This window comes from Rhinoderma darwinii, chromosome 3 (genome assembly GCF_050947455.1).
Source record: "Rhinoderma darwinii isolate aRhiDar2 chromosome 3, aRhiDar2.hap1, whole genome shotgun sequence".
NCBI classification, from domain to species: domain Eukaryota; kingdom Metazoa; phylum Chordata; class Amphibia; order Anura; family Rhinodermatidae; genus Rhinoderma; species Rhinoderma darwinii.
In genome coordinates this window covers 4,564,499-4,584,710 of record NC_134689.1, presented here as the reverse complement: position 1 = coordinate 4,584,710, position 20,212 = coordinate 4,564,499, and the positions used below count along the sequence as shown (strand labels likewise).

At 44.8% G+C, this 20,212-nt stretch overlaps 1 protein-coding gene across 3 annotated transcripts in view; it reads right to left on the bottom strand.

Moving 5' to 3' along the window:
• Positions 1-1,904: 1,904 nt before the first annotated feature.
• The window catches only part of WNT5B (Wnt family member 5B), a 113,178-nt gene continuing 94,870 nt past the window's right edge, over positions 1,905-20,212 (bottom strand). For all 3 annotated transcript variants that reach the window (XM_075855715.1, XM_075855713.1, XM_075855714.1), the window contains 2 exons: positions 19,012-19,304; positions 1,905-5,035 (listed from right to left, as the gene is read on the bottom strand). In XM_075855715.1, the coding sequence (XP_075711830.1) occupies positions 4,577-5,035; positions 19,012-19,304 (752 nt within the window). In that variant the 3' untranslated portion in view covers positions 1,905-4,576. The remainder of the gene's footprint in view (positions 5,036-19,011; positions 19,305-20,212) is intronic.

The following is a 20,212-nucleotide window of genomic DNA, read 5'->3' as shown; positions in this document are numbered from 1 at the left end:
GGACGGAAAATACAGTAGCAGCAAAGTGGGCGAGATGTAACCAATCTCATCCGCACGCTGCGTGAAAATTCCGACCAGAATTTAACCTGCGGTGCGTATTTTCCGTACCGCGGGATGTCCATTCCTGCTGCGGAAAGTGGACTGAATTGCTGCGTTTTTCGGAGATGTCGCCATCTCACAGCATTGAGAAAAACGACGCAAAATCCGCACCTTTTTCTGCAGTAAAAAAGCGTAGGAAATGGTGCGTTTTTTTTCGGCGCCGGATTGTCTTCTACTTTCTGCGGAATTGCTGCAGAAACTTTCAAAGCGCGAAGGCCAAATTCAGACGACCATAGTATACGTCCGCGTGGCGGCCATTAAAACGGCGAAGTTCTGGGACATTTTTCAGTGACGAGGAAGATTGCGACTCCCCCGTAAAGGAATAAATGAAGTCGCATCGGAAGCGCCACGTTATCACCGTCTAGCCCCAGCATATCCAGTTACTTCAGACTTTCCTCCGACCTGTGGCTCTCCAGCTGTTGCGGAACTACAACTCCCAGCATACCCTGACCGCCCATGGTGGGTGTTGTAGTTCCACAAGGTTGGAGATCACCGTTTAATTACGTCTTCCCCTGCCATTAGCCATGCAGGACCCTGAAGACGTTCACTTCCCGGCAGGGTCACCCAGCTTTCCCAGACATCTGATTGGCAAATCCCTACTGCATCACCATGGCGAAGCAGATTCACCAATCAGGAGTCTGGGAAAGCTGAGTGACGACCCATTTAGTAGCGTAGATTCCACCCCTCAGGACTTGCGCCGACATACAACAATCAAGCAGAGCTGCAGTGTAAAGCATGGCAGAGGGACAGAACAAGACAGGTGAGGCAGGAGGCGGAGTACAGACTACCTCAGATTGCAATAGATAATACAACTAAGGCCCTGTTCACATTACATTTGTGATATACGCTTCGCGTTTACGCTGGGAAAAGCTCCAGGCATATACAGTGCTCCATTAGCCCGTCGGTAGCCAAATGAGCGTCCTTCCAGCCTCCGTCGGGACAATATGTGTCAGTAAACTGGAAAAAAAAAAAAGTGTGGAATTTTTTGGGGTGTGAACAGGGCCTAAGCTAGTTACTGATCATATCTGTGTCCTGATAGAGCGGAGCTGCAGTATAAAGCATGGTTGGAGGAACAGAACAGCAGTCTGGCCCTCTGATGGGACAGGAGGTGGAGTATCGGCTACCTTAGACTCCAATAACCAATGCAACTAAGCTGGAGTCACTGATCATAGCTGTGTCCTAATGGAACAGAGCTGCAGTGTAAAGTATGTGGGAGTGAAAGAGCAGCAGCCTGGGCATCTGATGAGACAGGAGGTGGATTTCAGACTCCAATAGACAATGCAGCTCAGCCGGAGTCACTGATCAGAGCGGTGTCCCAATGGGGCAATGTATAAAAGTAGCGACACTGAAGAAGATGCAGGTATCATCCAGAGATTAGCGTTTTTGCGCCACTTATCTTATCCCAGTTCATAATGTCGAGCGACTTTGTATTTTTCGTTACTGCTCTTGTACTGATCCTGAATTACATCCTGTTTTATACCCAAGTCACACCCAAAGCTGCATTGACAATTCCGCTGGTCAGTTGTGTAAACTGACAGATTAGCTGTAGTGATGTAGCCGTCACCGAAGCTCCCACAATATTGGTCAGAAACCAGCAGAATTGTGCATGCAGCTCTGGGTGTGACTGGAGTATGAAATGATACAACTCACGATAAGTCTAGACTGGATATAAACCCTCAGATGTGAGAAGTATTAGGTCAGGACTGGTTTTCTGCCTGGATGTAAAACAAGAATCTTACCATTCACTGGCAGCAAGCAGAGATCTTCAAAATGGTGAGGAATTAAAACAAAGTCTATTAAAAACGTTTTCTTATACAACAACGAAACTTTATTAACATAAAACCGGAGTTCATTTTCCTTCCGTTCCTGTGCAGTTTAGGAAATGACGGCTGAGCTCTGATTGGCTGATCCGCTCTGCTGATGACCTATTCACTGGATAGGTCATCAGTACATGATCTGTGGGGGTCCGACACCCGGGCCCCACACAGATCAGCTGGTCCGGTGTCCGTGCACCGGACGTCCACGCCGGAAGCACTTAGCTCCGGCCACGGAATAGCGGCCGAGCTGCGGTATTCAAGTGTATAGGAGCGGAGCTGCAGCGCGGCCGCTGTGCAATGTACTCAGCCAACTGCTTCCGGGCTCCGTACATCGCATTATGTGCCACAACATCCGGTGCCCGCAGACCACCGGAGCAGCTTATCGGTGCGGGGTCCAGGTGTCCAACCCACACCGATGACCTCATCAGTTGTCAGAAGGTGGACAACCCCTTTAATATCACACTCCGGTGACTCTTTTACTACTTAAAGGGGTATTCTGGTTAGAACAAGTTACCCCCTATCCATAGGACAGGGGGTAACTTGCTGATCGGTGGGTGTCTTGACAGCTGGGACCCCACTGTTCACGAGAACGGGGGTCCTGTACCCCGTTTGAACAAAGCGGCAGGTCGCTCATGCGCACTGCCTCTCCCTTCATGCTCTATGGGAGCGCCTGAGGTAGCCGTGTACAGTGTTTGGCTATTTCCGGCGCTCCCATAGAGAATAAATGAAGGGGCAGTGCGAAGGAGCGACCTGCCGCTCTGTTCAAACAGGTACAGGACCCCCATTCTCATGATTGGTGGGGGTCCCAGCTGTCGGACAACCACCGATTCTACGGATAGGGGGTAACTTGTTCTAACCGGAATACCCCTTTAAGTCAATGGAGATAATCTTGTGTCACTCATAAAGGCACCAGAACTTCCTGTATTACATGGACTGTTCCATTCAGCTTCTCCACAGGGGGGGGGACGGGACAGGAACTCCCATCAGAATTACCGCTAATCATGTTTGAGAAGCCCTGGGATAGACGGTCCAGTAATGCGGGATATTTGGCACCTCTACCACGCCAAATTTTTTGTTTCGATGTAATTTTTATTTTTTTTAACCAACCTTTCGATTTGAGAGCGAGGAAGCGACAATCAGGACAGAATACAAGGACACTGGAGGTCGTGGTCTTATTTTTTTTTTCGTGGTACAATTTGTAAAGGTAAAGTATTGTCAAACGTACAAAGCGGAGAGATGATCGATACAAAACGGGGGTTTCCCTCCATCCTCCGCAGCACGAGGCGATCGGGGGAGCGCGGTTTATATTTACACACGTTGTTGCACTGCTTGGTATCTACTGTACCCCAAAAATATATATTTATATATATTTATAAAAAAAAATAATAATAATTCAAACAAAAAAGAAAATAAATAAAACGTCAATTTTTTTTTACAAATTTCTAACGACCTCGAGGTTAAAATTAACCCCAAGATTGCTGGGGAATATACCATCTGAGCCAGCCTTACAGGGGTTAATGGCGTCTGCTGCGGTACCACCTCCCGGGGTTTGGTCTCGCAGCGCTTTCTAGAACATCCCCGAATATCTTGTTTTTTTTACGTTGTCTTTAGGGATGTGGCTAAAAAAAACTAAAATTTGGTGTTTTGTTTTTTTTTATGAAATCTTGACCATTAGAGGGCAGTATTGTATTGTAGTGCAATATGTGTGCAGTCCAAACAGCCACTGAAGGGGGATGGGAATGTATAAATATTTTTTAAAAAAAGTTTAGACATTCCCCATTGGACGTCCGCTCCTCGAATATTATCTGATACTGGGTAACCGCCAATATGGCTGCCAATACGGACTCCACCCAGCTTTCCCAGTCTCCTGAATGACAGATTTGCTCCCTTACATTGGGTTTAGCTGCATGACAAGACAGATTTGCAGTCTATTTCTAGGATATCTGCCTGATGACAGCTGCAATGGAACGGCAGCCATAATGGTTGTCACCCAGCTTTCCTAGGATCAGAAAAAACTGAATATAACTTTAAAGGATTTTAGATTTCTATTTTCTAGGTTTTCTTTATTTTTTAGGGAGAAATGCTCCATAATAAGTGATTGGTCGGAGTGCCCATGACGTGGGCATACACCCCTCACCCTCCTATTGCCTACAGGGATACAAAGCACGTGACTGCTGAGGAAAGTTTTCTGGCAAATGATGAATGTGATCGTCTGCGTCGCTGTACAGTGCAACGGTCTGCAGCGCCTCGAACAAAGATGACCGATGCAGAGTTTTTGTCCGGCTGCTGGAGAATCTGTCCCGGGGTGCTGCTCCTTTAAGGATTCCTTCCGTTATAAGTCACATATTCCTCGGGAAACAAGAAGTCGTAGCAAAGTGCCGGCAAAGGGTTTCCAACATGGCCGCCCTCACGTCTCCCTTTGTGAGTCCACCACACGCGTTTCTTAAATTATACACCCCCCCCCCCCCCTCCGGTGCCGTCCGTGCCCGTTCACCCAGTTCCTTTCTTTATACACATATAAAAATATATATCTACATATATAGATTTCATTTTATATCCTATACATATATATTTCTGCCTCCCGTCCTGGTGCCGGGGTGAGGGGTGCTGGGTGCAGCTGTGTATGGAGGAGGGGGTGATGGGACGCGGTGGGCGCCGTGTTACTTGCACACATATTGGTCCACGATTTCCGTGCACTTTTTGCATTTGACGAAGCAGCACCAATGGAATTTGCAGTGACATCGCTCCACCTGCACCGTCTTGAACTGGTCGTAACCGCGTCCGCAACACATCAGCTCGCAGCCGTCCATCCCCTCCGACGTTTTGTTGCACAGTCGCCCCTGCGTGCCCAGAGAGCCTGTGGTCTCGTTGCGGAGGCAGTAGTCCGGGCTGGGGTCCAGATACACCAGATCCTCCGCCGTGGGTTGGTTAAAGCGCTGGTTGACTTGCTCCAGTTTGCTGCGGCGGTTGAGTCTCATGGCGGCTGCGCTGTCGTACTTTTCCTTCAGGTACTCGCCCACTTTGCGGAAGTCGGCTAGCTGCAACCAGCACGTCTTTAAACTGCACGAACCGGAGACTCCGTGACATTTGCAGGAGACATCGGCGAGTTTATACACGGCCTAGGAAAGAAGAGGGGGGGGAAAGGGTGGGTCAAATATTGGAAAAATTATTTTAAGAACAGAATAGGACGGTATCGTCTTCTAGGAGCGCAATTAGCGGCCATAAAACATTCAAACGCTGCAGATTCTCTGGTACTACTGCCCCCTCCTGGTGAATGCTGTCATTACAGCTTCTTGTGTAAATTTATTAACAGTATTGAAATCCTAATTATAAAATTGTACTACATTTCCTGAATTTCTTTTTGATTAAACATTTCTATACTGCGACTTCTAACCAGAAAGTGACTTATTCAGAAAGCAAAATCGAGCTAAAGTTTGTCTGCTGTGCAGTGCCTCACATCAGCCAGCAGGTGGAGCTAAGTCTCTGAAATCTTTCAGGCTACAGCCACAGCTGGGAATATATACTGTATATTGAATGCTCATCATTAGGAGCAGCACAGACAGGCACTACTTCTACATAAAAAAAAATACATATATTCACCAACAGCAAGCAGAGATCTTAAAAAAAAGTGCATGAAACACCACATCTATTAGGAAGGTGCATTATACAATAATGACGCGTTATAGAAACCCCCTTTAATTGCAGAACAGAAGAAAGAAACAAAGTGAAATGGAGAATATTTGGAGTAAAAGAAGAATTTCTGATTTCTTTTCGGTTTTGGGTTCAGCTGCCGCCTGTTCAAAGATCTCTCAGTATTTCCATATTAAAAGGACTGTTTCCTCATGTAGGAACTTGGCAATTAGGTCACCCGCAGGGGGTCTTAGATCTGGGAGGTGGGGGGTGCAGACCGGCCTGGGGTCAGCTAGTGTGACACAATGCACTAAGACAACTCCACTTTACTACAAGGTGTATGAGGCGGGACAGAGCCAGGAGTCCATTCAGCTCAGGGTCCGAATTCAAAGAGCTTTTCCCCCTAAAATCCAATAATCCCCAGTCCATGTAAGCCCTTAAGACGTCCACTTCTGTCAAATTGTCATATCTGGTTCTGGGAAAGTTGTGTGACGACCAATATCACTGCCATGGATTCTCACCCAGCTTTCGTAGTTGGATATTGGGAGGTATAACTAGACAGATGGGTCATTCTGGAGTCTGGGAAAGCTGGGTGACTACTCTGGAATAGAAATCTATGACGTAAAACCAGCTGGACGCCATATTTCCAAGGCGCGGGAAAAATGAGGGATGTTCGAGCGTTATAAAAACTTATTGATAACCGCTTAAAGGAGAATTACAGCAGATCTGGCAGACATGTCCGACGTGGGGGTCCGGAGCTGGAGGGTGGTGTCCAAACCCCTTTGGTGCTGCCTGAGATTCCCATCACGGCATATAGGATAGTTGGGGGGGGGGGGGAGATACCCAGAGCAGAGGAAAGCCATTACCAAGAGGAGCTGGCACATCGGGGTATCACATGGACAGGCCATAAATTGCAATGGTTCCCCTATAATTCTGCATTTTCCCTAGATCGCTGCAGGAGGGGGGTCCGGTCCCACGTAGTAGCGCTCACAACCACGCTGCTCACTTGTGGTGGTCCTAGGCTGCACAATTTTGCGGTTATTGCCAACAATATCGTGGGGCCGGTCTTCACCGGATGTGGTTTTGCCGCAACGTGGGACTGTACCCAAATGAGGGGGCACGTGGAGAAAAAAATATGATCATGGGGGGTCCCAGCAATGAGCCGGGGGGAAGCCAGTGTCGGCCAACAATCTAATCTGTATGGGGGGCCACGCGACGGCAAATGTCGGGGAAAAGAAGGATCAGACATGTGAGCGGAGCGTGCCCGTTTATGGCGGAGTCGAATCAGCGTTTTATTTACTGCTTTATCCACGAGGAAAACGTTTATACCACAGTAAATCGCCACATTGTCAGGCCCCACGCGCATGACCGTAACTCTGGACCCATTCATTTCTATGGGCTACGGACACCTTTATGTATTTTTACGGACATGCCCTTTTTTTGGTCCATAATTACGGCACGGGCTCCCCATAGAAGTCTATGGGCGCTTCCGTAATTACGATAGCGCTGCTCTGAGATGCCATTGGATTACCCAAGATTCCTCCCTGGTTTTTAGTGGCTCCTTAAATACGGATGCAATACTTTCCGTATATGCGGATGACTATAAATGACTACAGATCCGTATTTACAGATGGATGAAAAATACGGTCGTGTGCACGGGGCCTAAGGCCTCATGCACACGGCCGTAGTGGTGTGCCCGCCCGTGATTTGCGGGTCTTACGCCTGCGGAGTGTCACCTGCGAGCCGACCGCAAATCGTGGGCCGTGCACATGGCCACGTGCATTAATTTCTATGAGCCTGGACCGTAGAACACGGCCGTAATAAGACATGTCCATTCTTTTTGCGGTCCAGGCTCCCGGGCCATGCAAGGGCCGTGGAAATCACAGTCGTGTGCATGGGCGCATTGAAATGAATGGGGCCGCAATTCACCGACAGATTTGCAGGCGAATTGCGGCCGCAAAAATACGTTCGTGTGCATGGGGCCTAAGGGTATGTGCACACGACTTATTTTCGGCCATATTTCGGCCCGTAAACGGCCGAAAAATCGGAAGCAGAACGCATCTAAACTTCTGCCCTTTGAGTTCAATGGGAAAAACTGCGTTTTGTTCCGTAAAAAAACGGCCACGAAAAATTAGTGCATGTCACTTCTTGAGCCGTTTTTGGAGCAGTTTTTCATTGACTGTGGAGTTGCTAAAAAAAAACGGGTGAAAATCAGAAGCGGTTTTCCCCTAAAAACAGCTCCGTATTTTCAGACGTTTTTTAGTAAGTGTGTGAACAGAGCCTAACGGTTTATTGTTGCGTTTCTGAACGTTGCGGACACTCATGGTTGGTGGGCTGGGGACCGCCGCTCTGGGGCAATGTCCTTTTGAACTTGGTATCACTTGGTCGCTAGATGAGCTCCTGAAAGTCAAACACAGAGGAGGCGTCCCAGGTAAGACAAACAGGGAGGGGGGTGAGGAACTTGAATGGGGTCCACAGTTAACGGCAGGGGGAGGAGGGCAGCTGAAAAGAAAGGAAGTGCTAGAACAACAGAGCAGGACATAAACAAAGAGAAGAGGGGGCCATAAAGTCAAGAGGAGGTAAAAAGGGGATAACCCCCCCCCCCCCTCCAAAGACACGGAGTGGAAGGACAACATATGTGCTGCGGGAGGTGCGATGATCTGCAGCCTTCATGGTTTATTACACTGTGACTGGAGGTGAGATGGTAGATGTGGCTGGTATGCCGGGTTTATGGCCAGGGCAGGGGGGCTCCGTGACCTCCAGAGGAGTTGACATTCCTGATCTACCTCCTACATTCAGCCATTTGGTGTGGACCCCCCCCCCCCATGTATAATACAATGTGACAAGAAAGGAGGGGTCCTGGTTATTATACAGAGGTCGCTCACCTGTCCGCATCTCCCCGTAGAAAAAACGCTCAATCATTGTATAAGGAAAAGTTCTGCACCTTTCTAATATACTTTGTGTTTTTATTCTTCACCATTTACAGTATGCTTGCTGTCAGTGAATGAAAACATTCTTGTTTACAGCCAAAGGCTAAAAACTTGTACAATACTTTTCACTGCAGAGAGTTTGTTACAGTTGTATCCAGTCTTGACAATTCATCATCACCACCATCAGCAGCAGCACCAACCTCTCTCCTGTCCTGATAGTTTGCTACAGTGTATTAGTGCAGCTAACACGTCAGGTTTTCACACTTCGTTCAAGTTGACCTCCGCCTTATCGGGCGTCACACAACTGAAATAACTAAGGTCTTGTTCACACGGCGCTCAACAAAAAAACAAACCACGAAGTGTAAACGTTTTAAAAACGCTAGCGGTCCTGCAATGCACTTTTTAAAGTACAGGCGTTTCTGACGTGTAATTAGGACTCCCATTGGCTACGGGAATTAGGCAAGTTTTCGGTGCATTTTACACGCTAAGAATTGACCTGACGCTTCTTTTTTTACGTGACACGTTTTTTTAAACACGCGAGCGTAAAAAAAAACGCAATGTGTTTTCTCATTGATGTCAATGGGAAGCTTAAAGCAAGCGTTTGATGCATTTTTCCGCGCCTAAAACCCGGCAAAAACTCGTCAAATACACGCCGTGTGAAGAAGGCCTTATATTACAGGGATAACGCCTGGAGATATCGTGCAACCATCATGCAACATTGCATGAAAAGTCACAACAAGTCGCATGACGTCGCTGGAGCCGCACCAGGCGCCCCACAGTCTATAGACATCAGGTGACACTACACGATCCGGGGTAACGGGAAACATAAGAGAAATGGTCGCCGCGCCGCCCCCTGCTGGCTGTACTGACAAGACTGGCGTAGACCAATCACAGTAATGTATTTCCGAGGTCGGGCATCTGGACACAATCTTACCCATTGGCACGAGCCTTAGGCCCAGATGGTGAGTCGGAGCTCTTATGGGAGTTTAAAGCTGTGCCCCCTTTACCATGCACTGCACCCCGTATCCCAGCCCGCTACCCCCGTCTGCTGGACATCCTCATTATATTACTATTAGGCCAGGATCACACATGCAGTTTTGATGCAGTTTTTGATGCAGTTTTGAAGCCAGAAGTAAATCCAAAAGGAAGGAAAAGTAGAAAGATAAAACTGCTGCGTCTCCTCTTTTTTTCGTCCACTTCTGTGTTTGGTGTTGTGCAGTTTTTGGTGGTCGCTACTTTCTTGCGATCCTAAAATCCATCGTCGTTGGCAGCAAACGGGGGATGTGATACCGACAAACTGCACGGGGATACAGCTTAATGATTGCTCGTGTACATGGAGCTAAACGAGGGCCAATGAGCTGCCAGATCGCCACGCGTCGCTCATCTGCCGGTGTGTAACGGCCTTCAGATTTTGCAGGAAGGATTTTTGGAGTCAGGGATCGCTTTCTCCACCTATCCGCACTTCTGACTGATCCCCAACGTCTCAGATTTTAGGCGTACTTGCCCTTTAAGAGAACTCACAACTTCGGTAAGTGCAGTTGTTTTTTTTTTTAATAAAGTGTTTTCACGTGTAACTTTGTATTTTTCGGGGGTTTCCGCACTTTTCCGGGGTCCCCCCCATCGTGTTGTGTCAGCTGAACGCCTTTTGTTTGTCCGGCAGCTGAATCTACTGATCTGGTGATGGGACGGATTCTCCAACAGGTGACGATCTATCACCTTCTCCGGAGAGACGTCCACGTGTGCATCTATGTGCACCCCCTTCCCATAAACTCTATACAGTATATAGGGGGGTCCCCATCCAGACCCCTCTATTATCCAAAGTCATTCTGTACAGCAGCCCATTGCGGAAGATGCAGTAACATAAAAAGTTCTCCATTTTTATATATATATATATATATATACACACACACACACGTTGTGTTTGAATTCCTCCTTATTTTTCAAGAACTCTGTTTGCCGTCAGTGAATGGGGGATTATTCTGGTTTATATCTACAGGATAAGAAACTGTCCTGACCTAATACGTCTCACAGCTGAGGATTTGTTGCAATTCTATCCAATCCTCTAAAGAATCTGGACTCCAGGCTAACTCATTTAACTGCACTGATACATTGCAACAAACTCTCAGGTCAGAAGAGAGATTTGTGCTGCTTATGTGTTTACCTCACAGAGGATTGTCTAGACTGGATACAATTGTAACAAACCCTCACCTGCGAGAAATAATAGGTCTGCATGAGCTTTAAGCTTCTGGATGTAAACAGCAAGAAGAGATCTTGAAAATTGTAACAAATTTAAACACAACGTTTATTACATGGTTGCCGTACTTTTCATTCTACAATAATTAGGATTTATTAGCGTAAGACCTGAAAACCCCCTTGAAGGGCCATATCTGTTTATAATAGTGCTGGAGTGTTATAAGAGGAGCGGCTGATATCAGTCACATATGATGTAATGTCTCTGGAGGATATAATAGTACTGGAGTGATATAAGAGGAGCGGCTGATATCAGTCACATATATGATGTAATGTCTCTGGAGGATATAATAGTACTGGAGTGATATAAGAGGAGCGGCTGATATCAGTCACATATGATGTAATGTCTCTGGAGGATATAATAGTACTGGAGTGATATAAGAGGAGCGGCTGATATCAGTCACATATGATGTAATGTCTCTGGAGGATATAATAGTACTGGAGTGATATAAGAGGAGCGGCTGATATCAGTCACATATGATGTAATGTCTCTGGAGGATATAATAGTACTGGAGTGATATAAGAGGAGCGGCTGATATCAGTCACATATGATGTAATGTCTCTGGAGGATATAATAGTGCTGCAGTGTTATAAGAGGAGCGGCTGATATCAGTCACATATAATGTAATGTCTCTGGAGGATATAATAGTACTGGAGTGATATAAGGGGAGCGGCTGATATCAGTCACATATGATGTAATGTCTCTGGAGGATATAATAGTACTGGAGTGATATAAGAGGAGCGGCTGATATCAGTCACACATATGATGTAATGTCTCTGGAGGATATAATAGTACTGGAGTGATATAAGAGGAGCGGCTGATATCAGTCACACATGATGTAATGTCTCTGGAGGATATAATAGTACTGGAGTGATATAAGAGGAGCGGCTGATATCAGTCACATATGATGTAATGTCTCTGGAGGATATAATAGTACTGGAGTGTTATAAGAGGAGCGGCTGATATCAGTCACATATGATGTAATGTCTCTGGAGGATATAATAGTGCTGGAGTGATATAAGAGGAGCGGCTGATATCAGTCACACATATGATGTAATGTCTCTGGAGGATATAATAGTACTGGAGTGTTATAAGAGGAGCGGCTGATATCAGTCACACATATGATGTAATGTCTCTGGAGGATATAATAGTGCTGGAGTGTTATAAGAGGAGCGGCTGATATCAGTCACATATGATGTAATGTCTCTGGAGGATATAATAGTACTGGAGTGATATAAGAGGAGCGGCTGATATCAGTCACATATGATGTAATGTCTCTGGAGGATATAATAGTACTGGAGTGATATAAGAGGAGCGGCTGATATCAGTCACATATGATGTAATGTCTCTGGAGGATATAATAGTACTGGAGTGATATAAGAGGAGCGGCTGATATCAGTCACATATGATGTAATGTCTCTGGAGGATATAATAGTGCTGCAGTGTTATAAGAGGAGCGGCTGATATCAGTCACATATAATGTAATGTCTCTGGAGGATATAATAGTACTGGAGTGATATAAGGGGAGCGGCTGATATCAGTCACATATGATGTAATGTCTCTGGAGGATATAATAGTACTGGAGTGATATAAGAGGAGCGGCTGATATCAGTCACACATATGATGTAATGTCTCTGGAGGATATAATAGTACTGGAGTGATATAAGAGGAGCGGCTGATATCAGTCACACATGATGTAATGTCTCTGGAGGATATAATAGTACTGGAGTGATATAAGAGGAGCGGCTGATATCAGTCACATATGATGTAATGTCTCTGGAGGATATAATAGTACTGGAGTGTTATAAGAGGAGCGGCTGATATCAGTCACATATGATGTAATGTCTCTGGAGGATATAATAGTGCTGGAGTGATATAAGAGGAGCGGCTGATATCAGTCACACATATGATGTAATGTCTCTGGAGGATATAATAGTACTGGAGTGTTATAAGAGGAGCGGCTGATATCAGTCACACATATGATGTAATGTCTCTGGAGGAGATAATAGTACTGGAGTGTTATAAGAGGAGCGGCTGATATCAGTCACATATGATGTAATGTCTGGAGGATATAATAGTACTGGAGTGATATAAGAGAAGCGGCTGATATCAGTCACATATGATGTAATGTCTGGAGGATATAATAGTGCTGGAGTGATATAAGAGGAGCGGCTGATATCAGTCACACATATGATGTAATGTCTCTGGAGGATATAATAGTGCTGGAGTGATATAAGAGGAGCGGCTGATATCAGTCACACATATGATGTAATGTCTGGAGGATATAATAGTGCTGGAGTGTTATAAGAGGAGCGGCTGATATCAGTCACACATATGATGTAATGTCTCTGGAGGATATAATAGTGCTGGAGTGATATAAGAGGAGCGGCTGATATCAGTCACATATGATGTAATGTCTCTGGAGGATATAATAGTGCTGGAGTGATATAAGAGGAGCGGCTGATATCAGTCACACATATGATGTAATGTCTCTGGAGGATATAATAGTGCTGGAGTGATATAAGAGGAGCGGCTGATATCAGTCACATATGATGTAATGTCTCTGGAGGATATAATAGTGCTGGAGTGATATAAGAGGAGCGGCTGATATCAGTCACACATATGATGTAATGTCTGGAGGATATAATAGTACTGGAGTGATATAAGAGGAGCGGCTGATATCAGTCACACATATGATGTAATGTCTCTGGAGGATATAATAGTACTGGAGTGTTATAAGAGGAGCGGCTGATATCAGTCACACATATGATGTAATGTCTCTGGAGGAGATAATAGTACTGGAGTGTTATAAGAGGAGCGGCTGATATCAGTCACATATGATGTAATGTCTGGAGGATATAATAGTACTGGAGTGATATAAGAGAAGCGGCTGATATCAGTCACATATGATGTAATGTCTGGAGGATATAATAGTGCTGGAGTGATATAAGAGGAGCGGCTGATATCAGTCACACATATGATGTAATGTCTCTGGAGGATATAATAGTGCTGGAGTGATATAAGAGGAGCGGCTGATATCAGTCACACATATGATGTAATGTCTGGAGGATATAATAGTGCTGGAGTGTTATAAGAGGAGCGGCTGATATCAGTCACATATGATGTAATGTCTCTGGAGGATATAATAGTACTGGAGTGATATAAGAGGAGCGGCTGATATCAGTCACATATGATGTAATGTCTCTGGAGGATATAATAGTACTGGAGTGATATAAGAGGAGCGGCTGATATCAGTCACATATGATGTAATGTCTCTGGAGGATATAATAGTGCTGGAGTGATATAAGGGGAGCGGCTGATATCAGTCACATATGATGTAATGTCTCTGGAGGATATAATAGTACTGGAGTGATATAAGAGGAGCGGCTGATATCAGTCACACATATGATGTAATGTCTCTGGAGGATATAATAGTACTGGAGTGATATAAGAGGAGCGGCTGATATCAGTCACACATATGATGTAATGTCTCTGGAGGATATAATAGTGCTGGAGTGTTATAAGAGGAGCGGCTGATATCAGTCACATATGATGTAATGTCTGGAGGATATAATAGTACTGGAGTGATATAAGAGGAGCGGCTGATATCAGTCACACATATGATGTAATGTCTCTGGAGGATATAATAGTGCTGGAGTGATATAAGGGGAGCGGCTGATATCAGTCACATATGATGTAATGTCTCTGGAGGATATAATAGTACTGGAGTGATATAAGAGGAGCGGCTGATATCAGTCACACATATGATGTAATGTCTCTGGAGGATATAATAGTGCTGGAGTGATATAAGAGGAGCGGCTGATATCAGTCACATATGATGTAATGTCTCTGGAGGATATAATAGTGCTGCAGTGATATAAGAGGAGCGTCTGATATCAGTCACACATATGATGTAATGTCTCTGGAGGATATAATAGTGCTGGAGTGATATAAGAGGAGCGGCTGATATCAGTCACACATATGATGTAATGTCTCTGGAGGATATAATAGTGCTGGAGTGATATAAGAGGAGCGGCTGATATCAGTCACACATATGATGTAATGTCTCTGGAGGATATAATAGTGCTGCAGTGTTATAAGAGGAGAGGCTGATATCAGTCACACATATGATGTAATGTCTCTGGAGGATATAATAGTGCTGGAGTTATATAAGAGGAGCGGCTGATATCAGTCACACATATGATGTAATGTCTCTGGAGGATATAATAGTGCTGCAGTGTTATAAGAGGAGCGGCTGATATCAGTCACACATATGATGTAATGTCTCTGGAGGATATAATAGTGCTGCAGTGTTATAAGAGGAGCGGCAGATATCAGTCACACATATGATGTAATGTCTGGAGGATATAATAGTACTGGAGTGATATAAGAGGAGCGGCTGATATCAGTCACATATGATGTAATGTCTCTGGAGGATATAATAGTGCTGGAGTGTTATAAGAGGAGCGGCTGATATCAGTCACACATATGATGTAATGTCTCTGGAGGATATAATAGTACTGGAGTGTTATAAGAGGAGCGGCTGATATCAGTCACATATGATGTAATGTCTCTGGAGGATATAATAGTACTGGAGTGTTATAAGAGGAGCGGCTGATATCAGTCACATATGATGTAATGTCTCTGGAGGATATAATAGTGCTGGAGTGATATAAGAGGAGCGGCTGATATCAGTCACACATATGATGTAATGTCTCTGGAGGATATAATAGTACTGGAGTGATATAAGAGGAGCGGCTGATATCAGTCACATATGATGTAATGTCTCTGGAGGATATAATAGTACTGGAGTGATATAAGAGGAGCGGCTGATATCAGTCACACATATGATGTAATGTCTCTGCAGGATATAATAGTACTGGAGTGATATAAGAGCAGCGGCTGATATCAGTCACATGATGTAATGTCTCTGGAGGATATAATAGTACTGGAGTGATATAAGAGGAGCGGCTGATATCAGTCACATATGATGTAATGTCTCTGGAGGATATAATAGTGCTGGAGTGATATAAGAGGAGCGGCTGATATCAGTCACATATGATGTAATGTCTCTGGAGGATATAATAGTACTGGAGTGTTATAAGAGGAGCGGCTGATATCAGTCACATATGATGTAATGTCTCTGGAGGATATAATAGTACTGGAGTGTTATAAGAGGAGCGTCTGATATCAGTCACACATATGATGTAATGTCTCTGGAGGATATAATAGTGCTGGAGTGATATAAGAGGAGCGGCTGATATCAGTCACATATGATGTAATGTCTCTGGAGGATATAATAGTGCTGGAGTGATATAAGAGGAGCGGCTGATATCAGTCACACATATGATGTAATGTCTCTGGAGGATATAATAGTGCTGGAGTGATATAAGAGGAGCGGCTGATATCAGTCACACATATGATGTAATGTCTGGAGGATATAATAGTACTGGAGTGATATAAGAGGAGCGGCTGATATCAGTCACACATATGATGTAATGTCTCTGGAGGATATAATAGTGCTGGAGTGATATAAGAGGAGCGGCTGATATCAGTCACATATATGATGTAATGTCTCTGGGGGATATAATAGTGCTGGAGTGATATAAGAGGAGCGGCTGATATCAGTCACACATATGATGTAATGTCTCTGGAGGATATAATAGTACTGGAGTGATATAAGAGGAGCGGCTGATATCAGTCACATATGATGTAATGTCTGGAGGATATAATAGTACTGGAGTGATATAAGAGGAGCGGCTGATATCAGTCACATATGATGTAATGTCTCTGGAGGATATAATAGTGCTGGAGTGATATAAGAGGAGCGGCTGATATCAGTCATATATAATGTAATGTCTCTGGAGGATATAATAGTACTGGAGTGATATAAGAGGAGCGGCTGATATCAGTCACATATGATGTAATGTCTCTGGAGGATATAATAGTGCTGCAGTGTTATAAGAGGAGCGGCTGATATCAGTCACACACATGATGTAATGTCTCTGGAGGATATAATAGTACTGGAGTCTTATAAGAGGAGCGGCTGATATCAGTCATATATAATGTAATGTCTCTGGAGGATATAATAGTACTGGAGTGATATAAGAGGAGCGGCTGATATCAGTCACATATGATGTAATGTCTCTGGAGGATATAATAGTGCTGCAGTGATATAAGAGGAGCGGCTGATATCAGTCACACATATGATGTAATGTCTCTGGAGGATATAATAGTACTGGAGTGATATAAGAGGAGCGGCTGATATCAGTCACACATATGATGTAATGTCTCTGGAGGATATAATAGTACTGGAGTGATATAAGAGGAGCGGCTGATATCAGTCACATATGATGTAATGTCTCTGGAGGATATAATAGTGCTGCAGTGATATAAGAGGAGCGGCTGATATCAGTCACACATATGATGTAATGTCTCTGGAGGATATAATAGTACTGGAGTGATATAAGAGGAGCGGCTGATATCAGTCACATATATGATGTAATGTCTCTGGAGGATATAATAGTACTGGAGTGATATAAGAGGAGCGGCTGATATCAGTCACACATATGATGTAATGTCTCTGGAGGATATAATAGTACTGGAGTGATATAAGAGGAGCGGCTGATATCAGTCACACATATGATGTAATGTCTCTGGAGGATATAATAGTGCTGGAGTGATATAAGAGGAGCGGCTGATATCAGTCACACATATGATGTAATGTCTCTGGAGGATATAATAGTACTGGAGTGATATAAGAGGAGCGGCTGATATCAGTCACATATGATGTAATGTCTCTGGAGGATATAATAGTACTGGAGTGATATAAGAGGAGTGGCTGATATCAGTCACACATATGATGTAATGTCTCTGGAGGATATAATAGTGCTGGAGTGATATAAGAGGAGCGGCTGATATCAGTCACACATATGATGTAATGTCTCTGGAGGATATAATAGTACTGGAGTGATATAAGAGGAGCGGCTGATATCAGTCACACATATGATGTAATGTCTCTGGAGGATATAATAGTACTGGAGTGATATAAGAGGAGCGGCTGATATCAGTCACATATGATGTAATGTCTCTGGAGGATATAATAGTACTGGAGTGATATAAGAGGAGCGGCTGATATCAGTCACATATGATGTAATGTCTCTGGAGGATATAATAGTACTGGAGTGATATAAGAGGAGCGGCTGATATCAGTCACACATATGATGTAATGTCTCTGGAGGATATAATAGTACTGGAGTGATATAAGAGGAGCGGCTGATATCAGTCACATATGATGTAATGTCTCTGGAGGATATAATAGTACTGGAGTGATATAAGAGGAGCGGCTGATATCAGTCACATATGATGTAATGTCTCTGGAGGATATAATAGTGCTGGAGTGATATAAGAGGAGCGGCTGATATCAGTCACATATGATGTAATGTCTCTGGAGGATATAATAGTACTGGAGTGATATAAGAGGAGCGGCTGATATCAGTCACATATGATGTAATGTCTCTGGAGGATATAATAGTGCTGGAGTGATATAAGAGGAGCGGCTGATATCAGTCACATATGATGTAATGTCTCTGGAGGATATAATAGTACTGGAGTGATATAAGAGGAGCGGCTGATATCAGTCACATATGATGTAATGTCTCTGGAGGATATAATAGTACTGGAGTGATATAAGAGGAGCGGCTGATATCAGTCACATATGATGTAATGTCTCTGGAGGATATAATAGTACTGGAGTGATATAAGAGGAGCGGCTGATATCAGTCACATATGATGTAATGTCTCTGGAGGATATAATAGTACTGGAGTGATATAAGAGGAGCGGCTGATATCAGTCACATATGATGTAATGTCTCTGGAGGATATAATAGTACTGGAGTGATATAAGAGGAGCGGCTGATATCAGTCACATATGATGTAATGTCTCTGGAGGATATAATAGTACTGGAGTGATATAAGAGGAGCGGCTGATATCAGTCACATATGATGTAATGTCTCTGGAGGATATAATAGTACTGGAGTGATATAAGAGGAGCGGCTGATATCAGTCACATATGATGTAATGTCTCCGCACTGGGCATATGTGATATAAAGGACTGATCATGAGGGAAGGTTTCTGCATTTCCTGTAATTGATGAACCCTGCAGCCAGCGTTTCCCTAGTCTTAAGTGCCTGATAACAGAGAACAATAGATTGCCTTCAACTACACAGCAATTGGAGAGAAGGCAGACTTAATTGTCCATACAGTAATATAATGGGGACTTACTCTGCGTCCGGCCTCGTTGTTCTGTAGGTTCATTAACGCCCTCGCCTGCTCCTCCGACCCTTTAGGATAATTTTTCTCCCTTTCCCTGGCATCTACAAATTCCTTGGCAAAGCGGTAGCCGTACTCCACGTTATCCCCGCAGCCCCCCCACAGCCAGTCCCGGGGTAAGTCTTTAGGACGAGAAGTCCGGCTGCAGCCACACGTGGACAGATCCCCTTCGCGGCAGGCACGGCTGATGGCGTTCACCACTCCTGCTGCGCTGATGGCGTACGTGAAGGCGGCTTCTCTGCTTCCTGCAAATACAGACAAGAAGGAAAAATGAGGGTCAGGACTAGAGGGGCTCCGGGGTCACGTGATCGGACGCTGCGATGTATAATGGGAGAATGGCTGGGAGCAGATCTGTCATCAGGGACCTCTCATAAAGCAGCCGAGGAGCCCGTCAGGAGACTAAAGGTGCCCGTATACCCTCCGGGGGGTGGTATAATCTATATAGAAATCCTATATATTTTAAATGTTCGCCCCCAGTAAGGTGCACACAACATCACCAGCCTTTAGCTGCAGGCCATGCCGGGACTTCTAGTTCTACAAGAGCCAGGGGGTCCGCGGCTGCCCGTCAGCGGCACACAGTACCTGTTTATTGTCCTGACCTTTTCATGCAGTGCTGACAACACATTGTGAACTATGTAGAACACATCAGATACCAATCAGTTTGCACCTCAAGGCACAAAGTCTCGGCATTTCTGCAGCTGATATCAGCAGAGTGATGACAGATAAAATACTCATTATATATCACAGGCCGGGGCTGTCCTGGCATGACGCAGGGGCACTGGGAGACCCTGGGGGCAGGAGTCAGGCTGCTGGGTACCTGTCCACCTATACATTTATGTGTCGACTCCACACTGCCACCATGTGGCCGCTGTTGATAACGCTTCTTACAGATCCCTGGTGCCAGGTTATCTGGGTGGGAATCGTGTAGGGCGTGATGTGTATGGGATGATAATATGCCGGAATCCACAGGGCACAGCCCTGTGCAGATAAAGGGGCCTCCTAAGGGGAAAATGTGGGTGCTGATAAGGTGTTAGGACCCCTGAAGGTGCAATAAGGGAGGGGTCCAGGAGCAGTGAGAATATTTGCCCCTGGGCATGAAGACTGTTCTTACCATTTATCAATCATCTGTTGACATTGTACACGATAAAAACGA